Here is a 21,236-nt window from a genome sequence, read left to right as displayed (position 1 = left end):
GATAGCTTGTATAATCAGGGTACATTGGAACCACATATGCCCAGTGGTTCCTTCTCCCTAGCTCAGAGATGAGCTGTATCATATCTTTTTCTCAAGAGAAGTGACTAACATGTTGAAGAAGAGGCCAAGAGTGTTAATCTAGCAAAGTCCCTCCACATGGAAAATATGAAGAGTGACAGATAAACACCCTTTCCCCTTTAAAGGAACTCATTATTTCTTAAAATTTTTTTAGTGAGTTTGGGAGAAAAATGTGTTTCTTATGTGTACACATGTGCTTCCTTAAACAAATTGAGATTTTCACACTTTTTTTGGGGATACAGGTTCTTTAATGGAGGAGCCAATCTCTCTGCACACCTGGTTTCATCTAATAATATGCAGACACCAGCTCTGAGGCCAGTTAATCATCCGCAGTGTCCAGGCACAGAGTAGTCGGTCCGCCTCACAATGCTGGACTTTCTAGCCGAGAACAACCTCTGTGGCCAAGCAATCCTAAGGATTGTTTCCTGTGGTAATGCCATCATTGCTGAACTTTTGAGACTCTCTGAGTTTATTCCTGCTGTGTTCAGGTTAAAAGACAGAGCTGATCAACAGAAATATGGAGATATCATATTTGATTTCAGCTATTTTAAGGTAATCTTCCTCTATAGCATTTTTATTGTTGTCTTTTCTACAAAAGCGTGTTTTCTCTGGGAACCATGAAACTCTGTAAGGTTAAGTAATTATGGAAAAAGCTAAAGAGAAGAGCTTTTGGACTAAACTTAATATTAGCTACTAACTTGAAAATAAGTTGAAAGTATTATGTCAAAGCCCTTACACAATATAATTGTATTTTTAAAAGATAACTTTGATATTTCACATTGAAGGGCCCCATACTTAAAAGCATGCTAATCTTGGGTCCAATTCAAATTTATGTCTCTCAAAGGGATTTTATATCTAGGCTTCTATTATCTTCACTACTTTCTGTTGCTCTGCTTTAAGTTTGGGATGTCTAATAACATAAGAACAAATTTTTAAAAGACTATTTAGAAATTGTCACCAACAAGTATGCTTTTATTGACATTTCACATGTTTTTTTTTTTCTTAGGGTCCGGAATTATGGGAAAGCAAACTGGATGCTAAGCCAGAGCTACAGGATTTAGATGAAGAATTTCGTGAAAACAACATAGAAATTGTGACCAGATTTTATTTAGCATTTCAAAGTGTACATAAATATATTGTAGACTTAAACAGGTATTGATCTATTTAGGAATAGCTTATTCTGGTAGTAAATAGTGGAGAGGGAAAAGGACACATAGCAACGTGTAAATCTCTCTGAGTTACTACAAAATTTCCTAGTTTAGTTTATACTGTATATAGTTGTCTTTTCCTACCTGTGGCACTGGTCATCTTAAGAATTTTGAAGTTTTACTATAATGTCCTGCTCTTATGAGGTGTTGTAATAAACTTAGTTTAACTAAGTCATATAGTTTCCAATCCTGTTATTTATTATCATATCGTAGTGTATTATATGTGAAAAGTGGGAAAAAGAACTTATCTTTATCATTAACTTTCTGTCTCTTAATACACTTCTTAAGAATTCATTACTCATTAACTTTTAAACTAGATATTCCATGTTCTTCTGCCTTTACTCCTAGATACTTGTAATTCACAAATCAGGACTAGGGAATATTTCTTTTACTTGGAACAGCCATAAATATCAAACTGTGGCCCTAAATCAGTTTATAAGACTGTATTCTTAAGAGCATGAAGGACCATGAACTAGTGGAAGGCCAGAATGCCTGGCATCCTGCCTTATCTTTTAAAAATCTTTCCTTCTTTAAAGATGTTAAAGTTTCTATTATAAATTAATAACTTGCTCTGGGGTTTTATTTCTAGATATCTAGATGATCTCAATGAAGGGGTTTATATTCAGCAAACCTTAGAAACTGTGCTTCTCAATGAAGATGGAAAACAACTTCTAGTAAGTAATAGTGATTATTTAAAATGAAATTCAAGAATATCAAACATAGTATCACTTTTTTTTCTTTTAAGTCACAAATATATACGAAATTCCATTCTTTAAAGAGAAGCGAAATGAGCTTTTAATTATCTTCTAACTGGCAGGTCCATATCTGAGTTTAGAACATAGACTTTGAACAGAATTTAAAACAGTTAAAAGTTATGTGGAAGTTATGAGCCTCCTCAGTGTAAGAATTCTGTCTTCTTTACTTTTTGCATCCCAGCCATCTGTCCTGATACCTAGTACATACTAACCATTTAAGAAATGCTGATTGAATAATTGAATGATTTTATGATGAAGAGGTATACACAATATTGGGTTGCTATTTTGGTGTCCCAAGCAACATAGCCAAAATAGGTCAACTGAAAAATTATCACTATGAATTAAAATCTGTTTCACATAAACTTTTCAAGGCCCATTCTGCAAGAAGGTAAGAGCTCCTTGGAGGAAACCTACCTTTTCCTTGAAATCTAAAACTTTTTGAAGAAGTGTGAGCAAAGCAATATTTTTCATGATTACCAACTTTACTCCCTAAGAATGTATAATCTGTGATTTTGGCTTTTGTCCTCTTCTCTTCTTAGTGTGAAGCACTGTACTTATATGGAGTTATGCTACTGGTCATTGACCAAAAGATTGAAGGAGAAGTCAGAGAGAGGATGCTGGTTTCTTACTATCGATACAGGTATTCCTGGGCTAGGACTACACTTCCGAAACGCTGCTGTCAGTAAAATGCAGTGTATGTCCCCATATTCCTTATACTGTGAACAGCAGTAATCCAAGAATAGATAAGAAAGTATACGATTCAGCCAGGCACAGTGGCTAACGCCTGTAATCCCAACACTTTTGGGAGGCCAAGGCAGGCAGATCATCTGAGGTCAGGAGTTCGAGACCAGCCTGGCCAACATGGTGAAACCCTGTCTCTACTAAAACTACAAAAATTAGCCAGGCACGGTGGCGGGCCCCTGTAATTCCAGGTACTCAGGAGGCTGAGGCAGGAGAATCGCCTGAACTCGGGAGGTGAAGGTTGTAGTGAGGGAAGATCATGCCACTACACTCCATCCTGGGTGACAGAGCGAGACTATGTCTCAAAAAAAAAAAAAAAGTAAGATTCTTATGTCTTGTGAGCATATTGTAGGAATATAACAATTACATATTATATTTCATAATGATTATAAATTATATAATCTATGTATTACATATCAAATATTCTATATATTATAGATTATTAGAAGTATGGATTATGCTGTCCCTAATGATAACTCCAATTTTAAAAAGAAGTCTGAATTGTGAACTTTCTTTACCTTGAGGCTAAATTTCAAAGAATCTTAGGAATCTAATGAAGGTTATTTTTGCTTTTGTTGTTTAAGTTTTCAAATATTACTCCTTGGCAGATATAAGGAAATGAGTGTGCTTTCTGTTGTCATTTTCAGTTTGATGACTTTGAAAAGTTGTCATTCAGAGTCAGGTTGAAAGTGAATTCTCTCCCATGTTTACATAGAAACAAAAACAAATCAAGCAACAGCACATATCCACAAATCATTTGTTGTGTTTGTCTATACAGAATTGTGATTCTTCAGGAAGTAAGGTCTTGAAAACAGGAGCCACCTTAACCAACTTTTTAATTTTAGTGTCTAACGCACAGGTTTTCAATTGGTTGAATGAGCTAAAAATGGAATACCAGGTCAATGTCGGAGATAGTCAAGATTCAGAGAAGAAACTGTCAAGAAGGAGGAGTCAGGAGCTTGAGCTAAAGATGTAAAGAGTAGAATTAACATTTTCAAACTTAAAAATTAGGACAAAGTAGACAAGGAGAAGGGGGTTCTTTGGGGACATTATACTTTCGGCAATACCAGGTACTACTGTGTCCTCAGCAGCAAATTAGTCTTAGGCTCCTCAACTAGTCTTTTCCTTTCAGCTGTATCAGTGTGTCAAGGGAGTGTTCTAGCAGTGTTCATTCATGTCAGTTTGACCAAGCTGTTTTAACATCCATGTTTTTAAAAATGAGATTTGAATGGCCTTTCCTATATTTCTGAGAGTACCTGGAAAAACAAAAACTATACACAGTGTAAAGAAGAAGAAAAAAATATTGGCTTATCAAGCCCAGTTTTGAAAATATGGCTTTGTCCCCTTTGGTACAACAGCTAATTCATTAGAATGTGAGCATTTATTATTGAAGTGACACTGAACACTTCCAAGTCACAGTCGTGGCAAAAGAGATCCTTACAGCAAATAGCAGGTCATATCCAAGTCTAAGATTCTTTGAATCTAGTTCATTTCTTTCAGAGCTTACTATTCCACCCGGAAAAATCACAGACCTGTTTAGTAGATCTCTGTAGAAGGAACAGCTTGCCGAGAAAAAAGTTAGATATATTTTACTTTAAATTGACATAATATTTTTAAATTATTTTTTAATTTGTAAAATGTCAGGTTCACATTCTTTACCCACAATTTTCAAATCCAAAGAGCTCTGAAAAAATATATATACACGAGTACACACACAACACACATGTACATATACATAGTAATTCATTTGGCAGCAAAACCTGATCAAACCTGAAATCATTTGGAGTCAAAACTTGCCTGGAATAGGTGTGAGGCTATATATAGTCTTCACTTATCTCACTTTTGTAAATATTTATAAATTTTCCTCCAGAATTATTCACTAATGTTGATCATGAGATGCCAATTCAGACCCTGCTGGAGTGTTGTATTGTGTATGATCTATATGCCATATGACTCTTACTATTTGAAAAATGCTATATTCCGAAACAAATCCAGTCCTAAGGATTTTGGAAAAGGGATTATGGACCTTTACATAGTATGAATACCCATCTTTTAAACAGGGTTTCAAAAATATAATTTTGAGGCCAGGCACAGTGGCTCACACCTGTAATCCCAGCACTTTGGGAGGACAAGGTGGGTGGATCAGTTGAGGTCAGGCATTTAAGACCAGCCTGGGCCAACATGGTGAAACCCCATCTCTACTAAAATACAAAAATTAGCCAGGCACAGTGGCGAATGCCTGTAGTCCCAGTTACTCGGGAGGCTGAGGCAGGAGAATTGCTTGAACCTGGAGGCAGAGATTGCAGTGAGCTGAGATCACGCCACTGCACTCCAGCCTGGGTGACAGAGCAAGACCCCATCTCAAAAAAAAAAAAAAAAAAAAAAGGTTATATATACATACATAGCAAGACTCCATCTCAAAAAAAAAATGTATATATATATACACACACACATATATATACACATAATTTTGAATCTTGAGGATATATTGAGGATATAGATGGACCTGTGATCATATCTGAAACTGTATTGAGTCAAAGTAGAATGGAATTCTTCTACTTTATTGGACTTTTCAGTTTCTAATATGTGTGTTTTGGGTCTTTGTTTCCCATTGTGAATATGACTCAGTGCTGCTCGATCTTCTGCTGATTCAAATATGGACGATATTTGTAAGCTACTTCGAAGTACAGGTTATTCTAGCCAACCAGGTGCCAAAAGACCATCCAACTATCCCGAGAGCTATTTCCAGAGAGTGCCTATCAACGAATCCTTCATCAGTATGGTCATTGGTCGACTGAGATCTGATGATATTTACAACCAGGTGGGAATTAAATCTATTAAGACCTATTAAGACAGTTTAACAGACTGATTTCACTTCCCTCTTTAATTACTCCTTTCCTTCCTTCTTTCCCAAAAGAGTAAAAGCAGCTAGAACCTTTTAAAACCTTTTGAGCTACACCCCAGGATGATAAAGGAAAGAGGGTTATTAATTTTGCCAGAATCATATATTTCAGGGAGAAGATGGAATTTGAGCTATTGGGAAGAAGATGCATTCTTTTAGTCATTCATTCAAGAAATGGTTGTTGAGTGTGTGATACGTGCCCATTCACATGCGCGATGCTGGGGACCCATCACCGAAGAAGACAGGCCATGTCCCTGCCCCTACTGAGCTTGTAGCTTAGGAAAGGCAGATGACAGGATTATAGTAAAGCAAGATGGGTGTTATCTTAGGGTAAGCACAGGGTGCCACTAGAGCATGCAGCAGTGGCAGCAAGGTCACAACAGGTGACAAAAGGAAGATAAGAGGAGTGCCAGGAAAGGAGGCAGCCTGAGCAAGGCTGTAAAGATCATGCAGCATTTGAAAATCGTCCCACTCCCCTTGCCAGTATGTGTAGTAGTCACTTCCTTTTAAAAAACGCCAAATAAAATTACCATTTGACTTCATTCTTCTGAAGAAAACATAATTTTAGATGTTATATATTTAAATATTTGTAAAAATTATAATTAGGGAGTAAAGAGGCCTGTGATAACTGTGGATATCATTTATCACAGAATGAACCTGATCTGTGCAGTTCTTTAGGTAGCTTGTTAGTTTTTTGTGTGAATATGTTAAGTATAAATAAGAGGGTTTTTGTTGTTGTTGTTGTTTTAAGACAATTCAAAATCAGAAGCTACCCACAGATGCCAGGTCTCCATAATAATTGTTGCCATTCATTGAGAATTCAGTCCAAACCAGCCACAAAGGAGGTTTTGTTCCCATACCATTTTCTCTGTTCCTCACAATAGCCCTGTAAAGTAGATGGCATTATCCCCCATGTTGCTGTTGAGAAAAATAAGACTTGGAGAGCTTAAATAATTTCCTTAAATTCCTGTTACTAAGTAGCAGAACCATAACTTGAATTTGGTCTGTGTGAATTCAGAGCATCTCATTCCTGATTGCCTCTCATTCCACGTCCTTCTGAAGGCAATGTGCTTCCATTTCCTCCTTGCCCCATGATCTTTATTAGCACAAGGGTTAAGCTGTGGTTGTGCTGTGTGTCCACCCCACTCTCTGTCCTGCACCTCCCCCATCCCTGGTCATGGCTGATGGATCAGATTCTGTCTCCAGGTAATTTGGAATTGGGCCTGAGAAACAGTTTCTGGATTGGAGTTTATCCACAACATGCAAAATTGGGAGTTTGTGGGCAGCCTCATTCTGCCATGTATATGGCGAGTAGCCTGGAGGGAGAGAAAAGGTGGGCCGACACATCAAGGGGAGAAAGAGCGAAGGCATTCCGGTTCCCACCCCCAGCCGCTTCCTGTGGCCTGGCCACATTCCTGCCTGCAGGTTTCATGTGACATGGCTATGTCTGCCCTTATAACAATTTCTCTCCTTTTTGCTTGTGGTAGCTCAAGGTGATATGTGCTTTGTGCATCCAAAGATTTCTAGTACATGAGGGGATGAACCCCTGGGGAACACCAACATTTAAAAGGCAGAAGACGAGGACTCAGCAAAGGAGATTGAGAAGAGAGAGTGGTATCTAGGAAACCAGAGAAGGAGAGATTTCATTCCTCAGAGAATTTAAGTGAGAGTCTTAAAAAGAAGCCGTTGAATTGGATGGTTGTGAGGTCATGAGCGACCTTAGGGAATTCCACTGGGATGATGATGGAGGTCGAATTTCAATGAGTTGAATAATAAACAGAAAGTGAGAAAATAGCAACAGTGAGTGGAGCCTGTCAGTTCTAAGGGTTGTCTCCAACGGGAAAGATACAAAAATGGAGAAGTGGTGGGAGACACAGGAATAGGACTTTTTTTTTTTTTTTTTTTTTTTTTTTTAAGAAAAGACTTAGAATTGCAGCAGTCAAGGGCTGGAAGAAGAGAATATTATGGGGTTAGGAATAAGAAGGAAGACCTTGGCAAGCAATGGTACAGTCTGAGAAGGGCTTCCAGTGTCCAGGATCCTGAAAGGTGATGGGCTTTGGAGAAACTGATGTGTCTTACAGCCAGAGAGTTTAATTTGAGCATGTTTACGTGCAAATGTTGCCAACAGCTTTCTCGGGGTGTCATCTTGACATTGCAGGTCTCAGCGTATCCTTTGCCGGAGCATCGCAGCACAGCCCTGGCAAACCAAGCTGCCATGCTGTATGTGATTCTCTACTTTGAGCCTTCCATCCTTCACACCCATCAAGCAAAAATGAGAGAGATAGTGGATAAATACTTTCCAGATAATTGGGCAAGTATTGCTAATTTTTTTCCTCTACAGTAAATGTGTTAGAGAACTAACTTCCCATTCTTTTGGCCTTTAACCCAGAGGTTGTAATGTTGTAAATAATGGGACATAACATCACTTAGGTAAACTTGCTCTAAGTGTATTGAGAATTTTATAATTATAACATGAAGGAACAAATGAGTCAGTAAAACTTCCTGAAGAACCCACTAGTCTTTTTCTAAAATGGATACTCTCAAGATTAAATCATTTATTAAAATGTCTCTTGCTTTAGCTACTGAGATTACAACTAAATTGTGTAAGAATTTATTTATTCTTTTCCATTTTCTGAATCTAAGATAGCCAAATTCATCTAATTTGTCACTTTGTGAGTAGGAATTTCACTTTAATAATAAAGTTTTACCTATAAGCTAACTGTAATGGGGTTACTAAAGTTTATATTATTGCAAGGATATGCTCGTACCTTTGTAAGCATTGTTTCATTTAAAAATATTCTTATAGGAATAAAGCTTGCTTCATAATATATATGAAATGAAATATATGAAAACAAAGAGGCTTTAACAAAATGCAGGGAGTTGGATTATATTCGCAGGTAGCAGATTTTGTTCTGCTTCTATATCGGCTATTGAATCACATAAACTATCGTTATGAGGGGCCTTCAATTTATTGGTAGTATGAGAACAGCCTACATTAGGAAGTGGTGGTTCCTGGCCAACTGTGAATCATATTAGTGAGCTCAGAGTTGAGCAGCCAAGAGGAAAACACTGATAGTGTGGCTTCATGTTCCTAAGTTTAATAAAGAAGTTTTGACCATGATACTATAATTAAAGACATATTTATTATTAAGAAAGACCAAAATCCAATTACATGAAACCGGTAAGATACACACCTGAAAAAATACCCTAGCACAGTGAAAATGAAGGGATTTTAAAAAAGATATCCCAGGCAATTGCCAACCAATAAAACAACTAGTGAGAAAACATTAATATTACACAATAGAGAATTTCAAAAAGCAACGTTAATAGGTGTAAAGAGATCTTTATACCTATTAACGTGAATTAACAATCAGGAACACTTACTTAACAATCAGGAACACTTACCTATATATTTGGAAGATCTTGGTTTTTCATTGGAATGGAATTTAAACATGGAGTGGGTATTGCCTTCTATAACTTTAGTATTCAACCCTTTGCCTTGAAGTGAGTGGGAATTTAACAAATACTGAATGTCTCCTCTTTCAGGTAATTAGTATTTACATGGGGATCACAGTTAATCTAGTAGATGCTTGGGAACCTTACAAAGCTGCAAAAACTGCTTTAAATAATACCCTGGACCTTTCAAATGTCAGAGAACAGGTAGGTTCTAATCTGGGGACATTCTCTGATAACTGCAGGCCTAGTTTATGAAGTAGCAAATAAGCTAAGTAGATTTCCCAAGGAATTTGGAAGATAATCACTTAGATAATTTAATGCAATGATTAATAAAAGGTGAATTTTATAGGTTAGAATAAGACAGGTAATTGTAGGTTTTGTTATATGGTATATGTAAATTGAAGATTAGGATCCTAAGGAAGAGTCAGTACCCTAAGACAAAGAAGCATGGCATATGCCCCAAATGACTTAGTTTACTTTTGTTTAAAGACTATATTCTCATGGCCAGAGTTGGTTGTACCAATAGCTGGAATTAATATGTTTTTATAAGTAGGATGAATGATGAAGATGGTAACTGAATATGGATAATATGTCCTGTCACTGTAATTTAAATTTATCATTTGTGTTGTGCTAAATAAGCAACAAGACTCGAGACATTCATCTTAAAGTTTAAACGGTTATATTCTATCTCTTTTGTTCTTACACAAGGCAGAAGGGAGCATCCAAGTAAGTAGAGGAATAAAGATAAAATCTTGGGGAGCATACTTGATATTTCTAAATGGTTATGTTCCTCATCCTGGCTGTGTTACTGAGTTTCCTGTGTGGATAAAACAATATTGACTCAAAAAACTTCATCATGTTTTATTCAAGTAAATTGAATTCCATAAATAATGCACAAAATAATTTCAATGTTGGCACATCTCCTAGAAATGTATTAGAGAAAGTGGCACTTTTATACTTAGCAACATCAGATCATTAATTTTTCATTGCTAAAATCCCTTTTTAAAATTGCATTTTCTCATTTGTGACATTTTTAAGAGGTTTCTTGATACCATAGATTTCAACTAACTTGACGAGGTTAATGATGTTTAACATTTGACTTGCTTTAAGTAAAGCAGAATGACCAAATTTTCCAAAAAGCTGGTTTGGAAATTCATTTTTGATATACTAAGGTGTATTTTTTGCTAAGCTTTCATAAGCCTGTAGAAGAAGTCTTATATTTTAAGTGTTTCTGCTCTGTTCTGCCTTCTTTGTCAACAGTATTAGCAAGAACAAGCAATTGAACTTCTGTCTTTATTTTCTTTTTCATCTAAGTTAATAATAGAAGAGTTCTGAGGAACCACCTGGTCCAAGTCTCTGTTTGAAATTTGAAGAAACCAATACACAGGGGTTAAGCCCCAAGTCACACCAAAGTTTAATCACAGCCAGAACTAGGATGTAGTCTCAGAATTCTAAGTCCAGTGCTTTTTTCAAATATGTTCAATAAGCCAGTTGTCTTTGAGCCCAATAAGTATAGTCCATATGTTATTCATCTTATATAGAAATGTTATCTTTGAGCCCTAGAACTATAGTCCATATGTCATTCATCTTATATAGAAATTACATAAAAATGTTAATGTTTGAGCCCTATAACTGTAGTCCATATGCCATTCATCTTGTACAGAAATTATATAAAAATGTTAAAAGTTTGAGCCCTATAACTGTAGTCCATATGTCATTCATCTTATAGAAATGTTATCTTCGAGCCCTATAACTGTAATCCATATGTCATTCATCCTATATAGAAATGTTACTATTTGTCAGTGAATTCATTTGAATGTGATTTATTTTCAAGATAAATGACTTTTTAAATGTAATTCAAGTTTCTTATTTGTCAAGGCAAGCAGATATGCTACTGTCAGTGAAAGAGTGCATGCTCAAGTGCAGCAATTTCTAAAAGAAGGTTATTTAAGGGAGGAGATGGTTCTGGACAATATCCCAAAGCTTCTGAACTGCCTGAGAGACTGCAATGTTGCCATCCGATGGCTGATGCTTCATACAGCAGACTCAGGTAATGCACAGAAGGGGTGGCCGTTTATATTGCTCCACATAAAGACTCTCAGAATCAGGACCTACTTCACGATGCAGAGTGGATTAGCAGGGAGAGAGGCCTTGGATGAGAATCAAGTTGCTTTTTAAAGTTAGTCATTTTTTGTCAACTTGGATAGGCCACTAGCGTACCTGAAAAGCTCTCCCCTGTCAGGTACTGTTAGGTGCTAGGGAATAAGAGGATGTTTAGCTCTCATGTTCAAGGAGCTTGTCACTGATCAGAATGGGGAGATCAAATGTAGACATATGAAAAAATAGAACTGCAGATCTGTGGTAGGCAGAATAATGCCTTCCAGCCCACACCCAGAGATGTTCATGCCCTAGTCCCTGAACCGGTAAATATATTACATGAAAAAGGGGGATTGAGGTTGCCTATTAGCTGACCTTAAAGTAAGGAGATGTTTCTGGATTATCCCAGCGGACTCAGTGTAATCATAAGGGTCCTTGCTGTATGTGGTGGCTCATACTTGTAATCCCATCACTTTGGGAGGCCAAGGCAGGAGGAGAGCTTGAGCCCAGGAGTTCAGAACCAGCCTGGGTAACACAGTGAGATCCCATCTCTACAAAAAGTAAAAAAATTAGCTGGGCATGGTGGCACACACCTGTAGTCCCAGCTACTGGGGAGGCTGAGGTGGGAAGATCACTTGAGCCTGGGAGGTTGCAGCTGCAGTGAGCCAAGATCATGCTACTGCACTGCAGCCTAAGTGACAGAGCAAGACCATGTCTCAAAAAAGAATAATAAAATAAGAGCCCCCCCCCAACTTTTTTTTTTTTTTTTTTTTAAGACAGGATCTCAAGTTCCCCAGGTTTGAGTGCAGTGTCACAGTCTCAGCTCACTCAGACCTCCTGGGCTCAAGTGATACAACTTCCGCAATCCCCGCAAGCAGCTGGGACTACAGGTGTGTGCCATCATGCCTGGCTAAGTTTTTTGTATTTTTTTGTAGAGACAGTGTTTCACTGTGTTGGCCAGGGTGGTCTCAAACTCCTGAGCCCAAGCAGTCTGCCCACCTCAGCCTCCCAAAGTGCTAGGATTATAGGTCTGAGCCACCACGCCCAGCCTGTAAATATAGGGGTCCTTAAATCAGGAAGAGGGAGGTAGAAGTGTCAGAACCAGAGAGATAGATAGCATTGTGACAAAAACTTGACTGGCCATTGCTGGTTTTAAAGATGGAGGGGGCCACAAGCCAAGGAATACAGGCAGCCTTTAGCTGCTGAAAACAAGAAAACAGACTTTTCCCCTAGAATGTCCAGAAGGAGCCCAGCGCGGCCATCACCTTGATTTTAGCCCAGTGAGCCCCATCTCAGATTTGTCACTTCTGGGATGGTGAGAGAATAAATTTGTGTTGTTTTAAGCCACTGAGTTTGTGGTAATTGTTAGAGCAGCAGTGGGAAACTAATTCAAGGTCCAAGGCAGTAAACAGATACCAGGTGTGTCAAACAGACAGTTGGTGTGATTTGAGTTCAGAGTAGAGAGGGAAACATTGCTTGGGATAGGGGAGCAGAGGAGGTCAGGAAACCCCATACAGGAATCAGGAGCCAACCAGGCGTGTGATGAGGTTTAGACGCAAAAAGCAGAAGAAATTCTAGACTACAGAAATGATGGAATAAGTGATACGATTTTGAAAGTACAGAAAAACATATGGGCCCCCTGAGTTGATGACCTGGCTGGACCAGAGTGCTTATTTAAGGTAGATTGGATCTTAGCTTTTTATGAGTCATGGTCTCCTCCGAGACCTTCTGTTCACACAGTTTGACCATCAAGTTCAGATTGTGAGAAACACTTCAACCTCTGGTTTAATGGTAGAAAAATAAGTAAGTTGAATTTAACATCTCTGAGCTTGTTCAGGGCTGGCACAGTTTCTTATTCTTAGTAAATGCTGGATCAACACTAATTAACCAATGCAAATGCTGGATCAACACTAATTAACCAATGCATTCCCTCATCCAGGACTGTATAACCCTACCCCTAAAAGGTGTGTCATTCAGCAGGCCTGTGAAGCCCTCTGCTTTTTGTTTTTCACTCAACAAACTTTCCTTGAGGACCAACTCTGAGACAGGCACTGTGTGCAGCACTTCTTTGTTCTTCCAGATAAGACTGTGTCTCTTTAAAAAACTACACACAAGATTTCTCTGTAGCCTCTCTTTGTAACATGGTAGCCCCCCTTTGTAACATGGTAGCCCCTGTCTCACACCTCTTCCAGCCAAGATGACTTCACAGGCCCTCTAGCTACCGTCTGCTTCCACTTCCTATGGGTGGTCCGCAGTGAAAACAGCAGTTGGACTTCCTCATCCTTCGTATCTTTGAAAATGTGTGGAGTTTCCCCTCAGCCTTCTCTCCAGCTTCTTAAACCTTTATCCTGAGAGCTGCTTTCCAGTTTGTTTCATCATCTTGCTTGTTGGCCTATATCCATTTACAATTTACCCACAGGATGAACACGATGGCTGAAGTTTTTAATCCCTGAATCTGTTTTTAATTAGTTGAGTTTATTTTTTACATAAACTCCAGTTCTAATTTGAGGATTTTACTACATTGACTCAGCTTTTAATCTTCTTTACCAAAAGTCTTGCATTCACAAGCGTATAAACAACTCAAGCCCTCACTTTATCCTGTCATAAAACCAACTGGGGTTTTCTAGTGACTCAGCCTCATCTTCATCTTCTGTGTGACTCTGCCTGACGGCCCTGTCTATGTTCGGAAAGCCAGTAGTCTCCTGAATTCGCACCCATGCCAGGGACAACCTTGGCTTGCCAGAGGTCTGTGGTTCTATCTTCAGCCACATTTGTCTTTCGTGTTTGTGCCTGGCAATTGTCTGACCTGATTGCACAGGGTCATAATTTATCAGAAACAAATGATTGACCTATCTCATTGTGAGTCACACATGGGAAAAGCAACTGCTTAGTTAACTTTTATGGAATTTCAGTCATGGTGTACAGAAAAGCAGGCCTAGTCTCATTGCCTCCTGTTGAGTTGCTGGAGGCATTTCCCAGTCTTAGGATGCTTGTACAGAACCTCGTAAAGAAATATTCTCTGAGGAAATAAGGGATGAGAAAGGCTGGCTGGCTACTGAAGTTTGACCCCAAAGTTCTGATGGCTCTGCAGTTCTCTGGGTATGAATCCTTAAGGGTCAGATCTGAGAGAGGTGGTCAGGCCCTGGGAACCCCAGAAGCAAACCTGGTTTATACCAAGAAGCTAAATGTTAAAGCACATTGAGAAATACAGAGTGTTTGTCCAACAACTGGGTACTTAAACATTCCCTATGCAACATGAAAGCAGATTAAAATCAGGAGATTTCTAGTTTAATTAAAATTAGTATAAAGACAACTGGAGCTCCTTCTGAGTTTGTTTGATTTTTGTTTAGTTAGGTAAATATGGAGCTGAAAATTTTCTCTTTGTGTAATCAGTGTCACCAGTTCCAATATATTTCTTCCCACATAGTTCTGGCAAATTCATGAAAAATCAGAACTTTGCAGTTTCCCATGAAAACTGAGCCTCTTTTCCAGGTTGTCACGAGTCTCCTCCTGATGGAGTAACTTAGAAATCAGCATATAAGATGACCTTCCACAGGCTTCATCATAACTAAAACAACAAAACCACTCATGACATATACATATACCTATACAACATTGTTGTTCTGTACCTGCGAGACATCCTGAGATATTGATGGGGGCAGGACTAGGAAGGCAGGAGGGGGCACATGTAATACTAGTGTAACTACCATGGACCTTATACCTATCAGCTGTGAACTTTTTGACAAAGTCTGTTTAAGTCTTAGAGTTTTTATTTTGACTTTGACTTTATTTGTCTTAGTTCATTTTCTACTGCTATAACAGAATACCACAGAGTAGGAAATGTATAAAGAAGTTTATTTGGCTCATAGTTCTGGAGGCTGGGAAGTCCAAGAGCACGGTGCCAGCATCTAGCAAGGGTCAATATATGCCGGATAGGCAGAAGGGCAAGATAGTGGGTGCAAGAGAGAGCTCACTTTTATAGCAAAGCCACTGTTGGAATAACTAACCCACTCCCAAGATAATGGCATTAATCCATTCATGAGGGTGGACCCCTCATAACACAATTGCCTGCCAAGGGCTCTACCTCTTAACGCTGACACAATGGCAACCAAGTGTCTAACATGTAAACTTTTGGAAGATGCGTTGAAACCACAGCAGTAGCTTTGCCTTGTAAGTATTTTGCCTTATTCTACTTACTCTTTCTTAGATAAGTAATTGGCCTTTTAAACCAATCTAAGCAAATATCAATATTTTTTATTCTGTTCTTTTAACTTGGCGTTTATTTCATTTGAAATGGTTTAGCTTGGCAGATAGGATCATCTAAGAATTAGGACATCCAGTATTTTTACCTTGGGTCAATCACTGCCTAATTTTGTGACCTTGGCCTAGTGCCTGGGTAGTGGATAGTTCAGAAAACTCTGACTGCCTGCCATGCCCTCTGGCCTCTACAAGGAGCAGGATGGCCAGAGGTCTGCTGCTTCTTGTTTGGGGGTCCCTCGTCTTTGTGTGAGGAACCCTTCCTTGTTGTGTCGGGCATTCCCCACGACCACTCTGGCTTCAGTGATTCACTACAGGGACACAGAGGACTCAGCATCTAGTAGTACTCACAGCTATGATTTATTATAGCAAAAGGATAGAAAGCAAAATCTGCAAAGGAAAAGGGCACACGGGGTGAATTTGGAGGAATGAGGCACAAGCTTCCGAGCATACTCTCCCAGTGGAGTCCCACGGGCACACTTAATTCCCCCAGCAGTGAGTCATGACAATGCATATGAAGTGTTGTCAACCAGGAAAGCTCATTAGACTCAGCTTCCTTCGGTTTCTATTGGGGGCTGCTTACATAGGTAGCCTCTGCCCAGCGTGTACCAAAATTCCAGACTTCCAGAAGGAAAACGTTGTTTGTACAATCATTTAAGGCTTAGTGAGCTGATCTTGTGAGTTCTCAAAATGATGGCAGCTCTTCGTGAAATTCAAGTTCCCAGATGCCAGCCAAGAGCCCACCTTGCAAACAGGCCTCTCTAGGGATAGCAGTCCGTTACTGAATGGCAGGGATCAATGTCTAAAGCAAAAGCAACTCCGAACAGACAGGACGTGAGGAAGCCACCCAGCTACGAAGTAGTACAAGGAGGCTCTGCCCATTCGTTTTAGACAGTTGCTATCAACGAACCGCAGAATGCGCACAAAATTTGGAAACACTGTTCTGCAGCTTGCTTTTTTTCATTCAACAGTCTTTCAAGGATGACACTCCATGTCAGATTCAACTGTCATTTAACAGTTTAATTGTACTCCATGGCATAGATGTACTATATTTCACCATCTTTTATTGATATACATTTTGCTTATTACTTTTTAAATGGTTAAAATGAAGGAAAATATTTAATAATTTATCTTATTTCATAGATATTTTCTACACATTTAGTAAGCAGGTAACACTTTTCCTATTTCTAGCCTGTGACCCAAACAACAAACGCTTTCGTCAAATCAAGGACCAGATTCTAACAGACTCTCGGTACAATCCCAGGATCCTCTTCCAGCTGCTGTTGGATACTGCACAATTTGAGTTTATACTCAAAGAGGTAAAAATATTTGAATGAATATCACCACAGTCTTAGCTTTTTTATGCTTAAAAATATTTAAAAAAAAAAAGACTAGGATTGCTTGCTCTGTCTCTGATTCAAGGTACAGATTCGAGCTGTTGAGATAGTTCTTATAGTTAAAGGACAGGAATAAACATTTAACAAGCCTGTAATGCCTCCTTTCACTGGGGATACAGTGATGGGGAAAGGTACACAAGATGGTAGAGATTATAGCCTAATGGGGAATATAGACATTAATCAAAGACTCACACTAGGCCAAGTGCAGTGGCTCATGCCTGTAATCCCAGCACCTTGGAAGGCCCATGTGGGCAGATCACCTGAGGTCAGGAGTTCAAGATCAGCCTGGCCAGCAGGCTGGTGAAACCTCATCTCTACTAAAAATACAAAAATTAGCTGGGCATGGTGGCACATGGCTGTAGTCTCAGCAACTGGGGAGGCTGAGGTATGAGAATCACTTGAACCTGGGAGGCGGAGGTTGCAGTGGGCCAAGATCGCACCACTGCACTCCAGCCTAGGCAACAGAGTGACACCCTGTCTCAAAAAAACAGAATCACACTAATAAAAATGTAAATATGAACTCAGATATTTGCTCTGAAGGAAAGGAATGTAGTTCTCCAAGTACCTAGAATAAAGTATCCTGTTGCATCCTGGTAGACTTCCATGAGAAGAGACGCAAGAGCTTCTGAAGGGGCCTGGGGAAGGGATCTGTTAGTGTTAGGTAGACAAAGGTAGGGAGCGTGATAGAGAACATTCCAGTGACAGGAAGAATATCAAGTCGTCTTTGGTGAGGAGGAACATAAACAATTCAAAGACCTGAAAGACCAGTTGGCTGGAGGAGAGAGAGTGAGAGAAAGGTAGTGTGAAATGAGGCTGAAAGGTAGGCAGGAGTCAGCCCATACTAGGCCTTGCAGGACTTTGGTCTTTATCCTAAGAGCCATGAGAACCACTGGAAAGGGTATTAAGTGGGGTGGGTGATTTGCATTTGTACAAGGTCATCTTGAGGACTTCAAGGCATCTGAGTTCACTGAAGGAAATGCTGAGGTTAGTCTTACCTCTGAAGAAGCCTGTATGGGCATAATAAAAATGATGGGTACCTGGGAATGCTCAGGTTTTATAACCAGTATCTCTGGGGGCTTGGATCAGGTGGGCCCAGGAACTAGCCCAGACATTTATACCCAGTTGGAACAGATCCTCATCTTGCTTCAGTTTGGTTACTAGTATATTAGATGTTTCTTTATCTTCTAGGTGTCTGAAGATACTATATTCCCCTACTAAGTAGCTCAGAAAAAATAGATACTGACTGCTAACATAATGATAATACCTGTGCTCAGTGTTTTCAGTGATTTGTCTGGGCATAATTTTATCAAATCAGATAAATGCTGCTCCTTTTTGATCTATTAATAATTTTAATGGTTTCCCTCTGAATAGCAAATAGTTATTGAATACCTACTCTGTTCTTTGCCAGGTGCTGGAAATTTAAATATGAACAAAGTGTGTCCCTACCATCTGGGAGCTGCCCTGTCAGTATAGTGAGGGAAGAAAGACAGATTAAGCCAAGATGAGAAAACAGGAAAGATCCAAGAACAGGAACCAGGTCAAAGCAAAAGTGGCCTTTCAAAGGCAAGTGAAAAAATGCCTGCAAGGAAGAAATGCCCAGTCGAGCGCAGTGGCTCACACCTGTAATCCCAGCACTTTGGGAGGCTAAGGCAGGTGGATCACCTGAGGTCAGGAGTTCGAGACCAGTCTGGCCAACATAGCAAAACCCCATCTGTACTAAAAATACAAAAATTAGCTGGGCGCAATGGCGCGTGCCTGTATTCCAAGCTCCTCAGGAGGCTGAGGCAAGAGAATCACTTGAACCCACAGGCAGAGGTTGCAGTGAGCCGAGATCATGCCACTGCACTCCAGCCTGGGCAACAGAGCAAGACTCTGCCTCAAAAAAAAAGAATGAAAGAAATGCCCTCAGACCAGTTAGAATTATGAACTAGAGCCCCAGGGACCCAAGAGTTCTATAGATAATATGTAGTTCAGCAATGTTGAGTGGAAATCAGGACAGACCTAGGCTATCTGACTGACCAAGCCTGTATTTCTAATGATAAGTCTGTTCTCTGGAATCTATTGAAACAGAATGGACAGCTTCCTTCTGTCTATCCAGGTAGACAGGAAACAAGACAGAATAAAGGAGTACCAACTCATGAGAGGTCTTCAGGAAAGGTCTGGTAAAAAGAAAAAAAAAAATACCCAATACAAATTGCTCGAAGAAATGATACATTTGAATTTCTGACATTTCAGCTGGGTTCTTTAACCTGTGCTTCCTCTGTCCTACTTCCCATCCTGCACAGTTCATAGAGTCACTTTCTGACTATCCTATAGACACAGTAATTGGACCTGTGTTTCTTCTAATCTTTATATGACAGCACATTTCCTAATTCAGGGACCATCCCCTATCCCAAATTCCATCCTGTGAGATGTGAAACCTATGAGTTCATGTGAATGAGTGTTTGAAGGGCTTGATGCCATGTAGTCTCTTACGAAGGCTTCAGGGTGCTCTTATGTTGTTGCTTTGCCATTATCAAATGGCATTGATTGATCCGAGGGACTCAGAAAGTTAGGGTAGACTCTATAAGTAATTTCATTATTCCTCATCCTCTCCCTCATCATTTTATTGGTTAGTCATTCTGCCAGATCACTAAGATTCTTCCTCTACAGGCCCCGCAAAATTCCACAGAGCCCGGATTCTCCACCTGCAGATGGAGTCTCCCTATCCCATTGCTCAGCTTTTCAAGATTTATTATGATGCTGGCAAGTGAGGAATTTCTTAAGCGAGAAATCAGAGTTCATGCCTGTTTACCTCCTAAGAGCCCGGTGTAAAAGACCATCTACCCTTGTCTGAGATGGCATGTCCTTTAGTGAGAAATAAGTATGTTTTTTAAGTTTGTTTCAGAAAAAAAAAAAAAACAACCCAACCCTGAGTTACACCCTTTTCTTCTCTGCCCAAGACTTTGTAGAATTTAAATGTTATGAAGGAGTGAATTAATAAACAGAATTAAGGCGGTACAGTGGCTCATGCCTATAATCCCAGCAGTGTGGGAGACCGAGGAGGGAGGATCACTTGACGCCAAGAGTTTGAGACACCAGCCTGGGCAATATAGCAAGACCCCCATCTCTGCAAAAAAAAAAAAAAAAAAGAAGAAGAAAATTAACCAGGTGTAGTGGCGCATGCCCATAGCCCTAGCTACTTGAGAGGCTGAGGCAGGAGGATCACTTGAACCCAGGAGTTCAAGGTTGTAGTGAGCCATGATCACCCCACTGCACTCTAGCCTGGGCAACAGAGTGAGACCCTGTCTCTCAAAAACTAAATAAATAACAATAAACACAATTACTTGTATAATAATAAATAAATAAAAATAAACAATTAAACTTGTATAATAAAACAAAGAACTTTTGCAGGTAATCTAGTTCATTCCCCAGTCATTGGAGAAGATAATACACAAACTGTCCCTGACTGTTTACATTAGAGTTGCAGACATTGTTGCCTAGAAGGAACCATAGAGCAGTGGTCACAGATTTAATCTCACATTAAAAATGCTGATTTCTGGCCCTATTCAAGACCGCCTGAATGAGAATCTTTGAGGGTGGGCCTTGAGAATCTGAAAACTTTAAAGCCTCCTGCTGGTGCTTATGTGCTGTTGGTGTTGGTGTGAGAACTACTGTTTCGGAGGTGGTCTGGCTTTGTCCCTGAATTTCTGCAAAGTATCAGTGCCTGAGGAGATGACATCAGGGTCAATGTTAATTTATAGTGTAGCTTCTTATTTAAAATTTAAATTGGGTTTCCTCAAGCTCTCTTCATAAGCTGCCTAGTCTGGATTTTTCTCTTAAGTAAATAAATATTTTCTGTCGCTTCAACAGATGTTCAAGCAAATGCTTTCAGAAAAACAAACCAAATGGGAGCATTACAAGAAAGAGGGTTCGGAGCGGATGACTGAGCTTGCTGATGTCTTTTCAGGAGTGAAACCCCTAACCAGAGTGGAGAAAAATGGTAATTGCTGAAGAGGAAATACTGGTGTGTTTGGAATGTGTGCACAGGTTATTTGAAACCTTGGAAACTGGCAGGTTAAAAAGACTTTATGTTCTCATTACTGTATCCTATGATATTCCCTCTTTAGTGTTGCTAATAAAGATCTTGAAGGTTAGTTTTGGCTGCGTCTAGCTCTCTGCTCTCTTGGGCAATGTTCATATTCATTTTAGAGTTCAGGTTTTATATCTTATCTTTGAAATGTGAGGTTAGGCTAAACCAGGGGTTTTGGTAACTCCAGGTCATAGACAAGAGTTTAGAGAGTCACAGTTGGCCTCCATCTCCACGGTATGCAAAACTAATGTGTCAGTTTATGTGATTTGGGGA

General features: G+C 39.4%; 1 protein-coding gene across 1 annotated transcript in view; it reads left to right on the top strand.

The window, feature by feature from the left end:
• WASHC5 (WASH complex subunit 5) overlaps positions 1-21,236 on the top strand; it is a 67,843-nt gene that overhangs the window by 7,476 nt on the left and 39,131 nt on the right. The window contains exons 2-11 of the mRNA XM_031013664.3: positions 321-630; positions 1,085-1,230; positions 1,876-1,960; positions 2,581-2,681; positions 5,411-5,603; positions 7,843-7,995; positions 9,231-9,344; positions 11,019-11,190; positions 16,686-16,813; positions 20,744-20,873. Coding sequence (XP_030869524.2) covers positions 445-630; positions 1,085-1,230; positions 1,876-1,960; positions 2,581-2,681; positions 5,411-5,603; positions 7,843-7,995; positions 9,231-9,344; positions 11,019-11,190; positions 16,686-16,813; positions 20,744-20,873 — 1,408 coding nt within the window. The 5' untranslated portion in view covers positions 321-444. The remainder of the gene's footprint in view (positions 1-320; positions 631-1,084; positions 1,231-1,875; positions 1,961-2,580; positions 2,682-5,410; positions 5,604-7,842; positions 7,996-9,230; positions 9,345-11,018; positions 11,191-16,685; positions 16,814-20,743; positions 20,874-21,236) is intronic.

Source organism: Gorilla gorilla, chromosome 7 (assembly GCF_029281585.2).
Source record: "Gorilla gorilla gorilla isolate KB3781 chromosome 7, NHGRI_mGorGor1-v2.1_pri, whole genome shotgun sequence".
Classification (NCBI taxonomy): domain Eukaryota; kingdom Metazoa; phylum Chordata; class Mammalia; order Primates; family Hominidae; genus Gorilla; species Gorilla gorilla.
The sequence above is the reverse complement of the archived record's forward strand: the minus strand, read 5'-3'. Positions and strand labels throughout refer to the sequence as shown.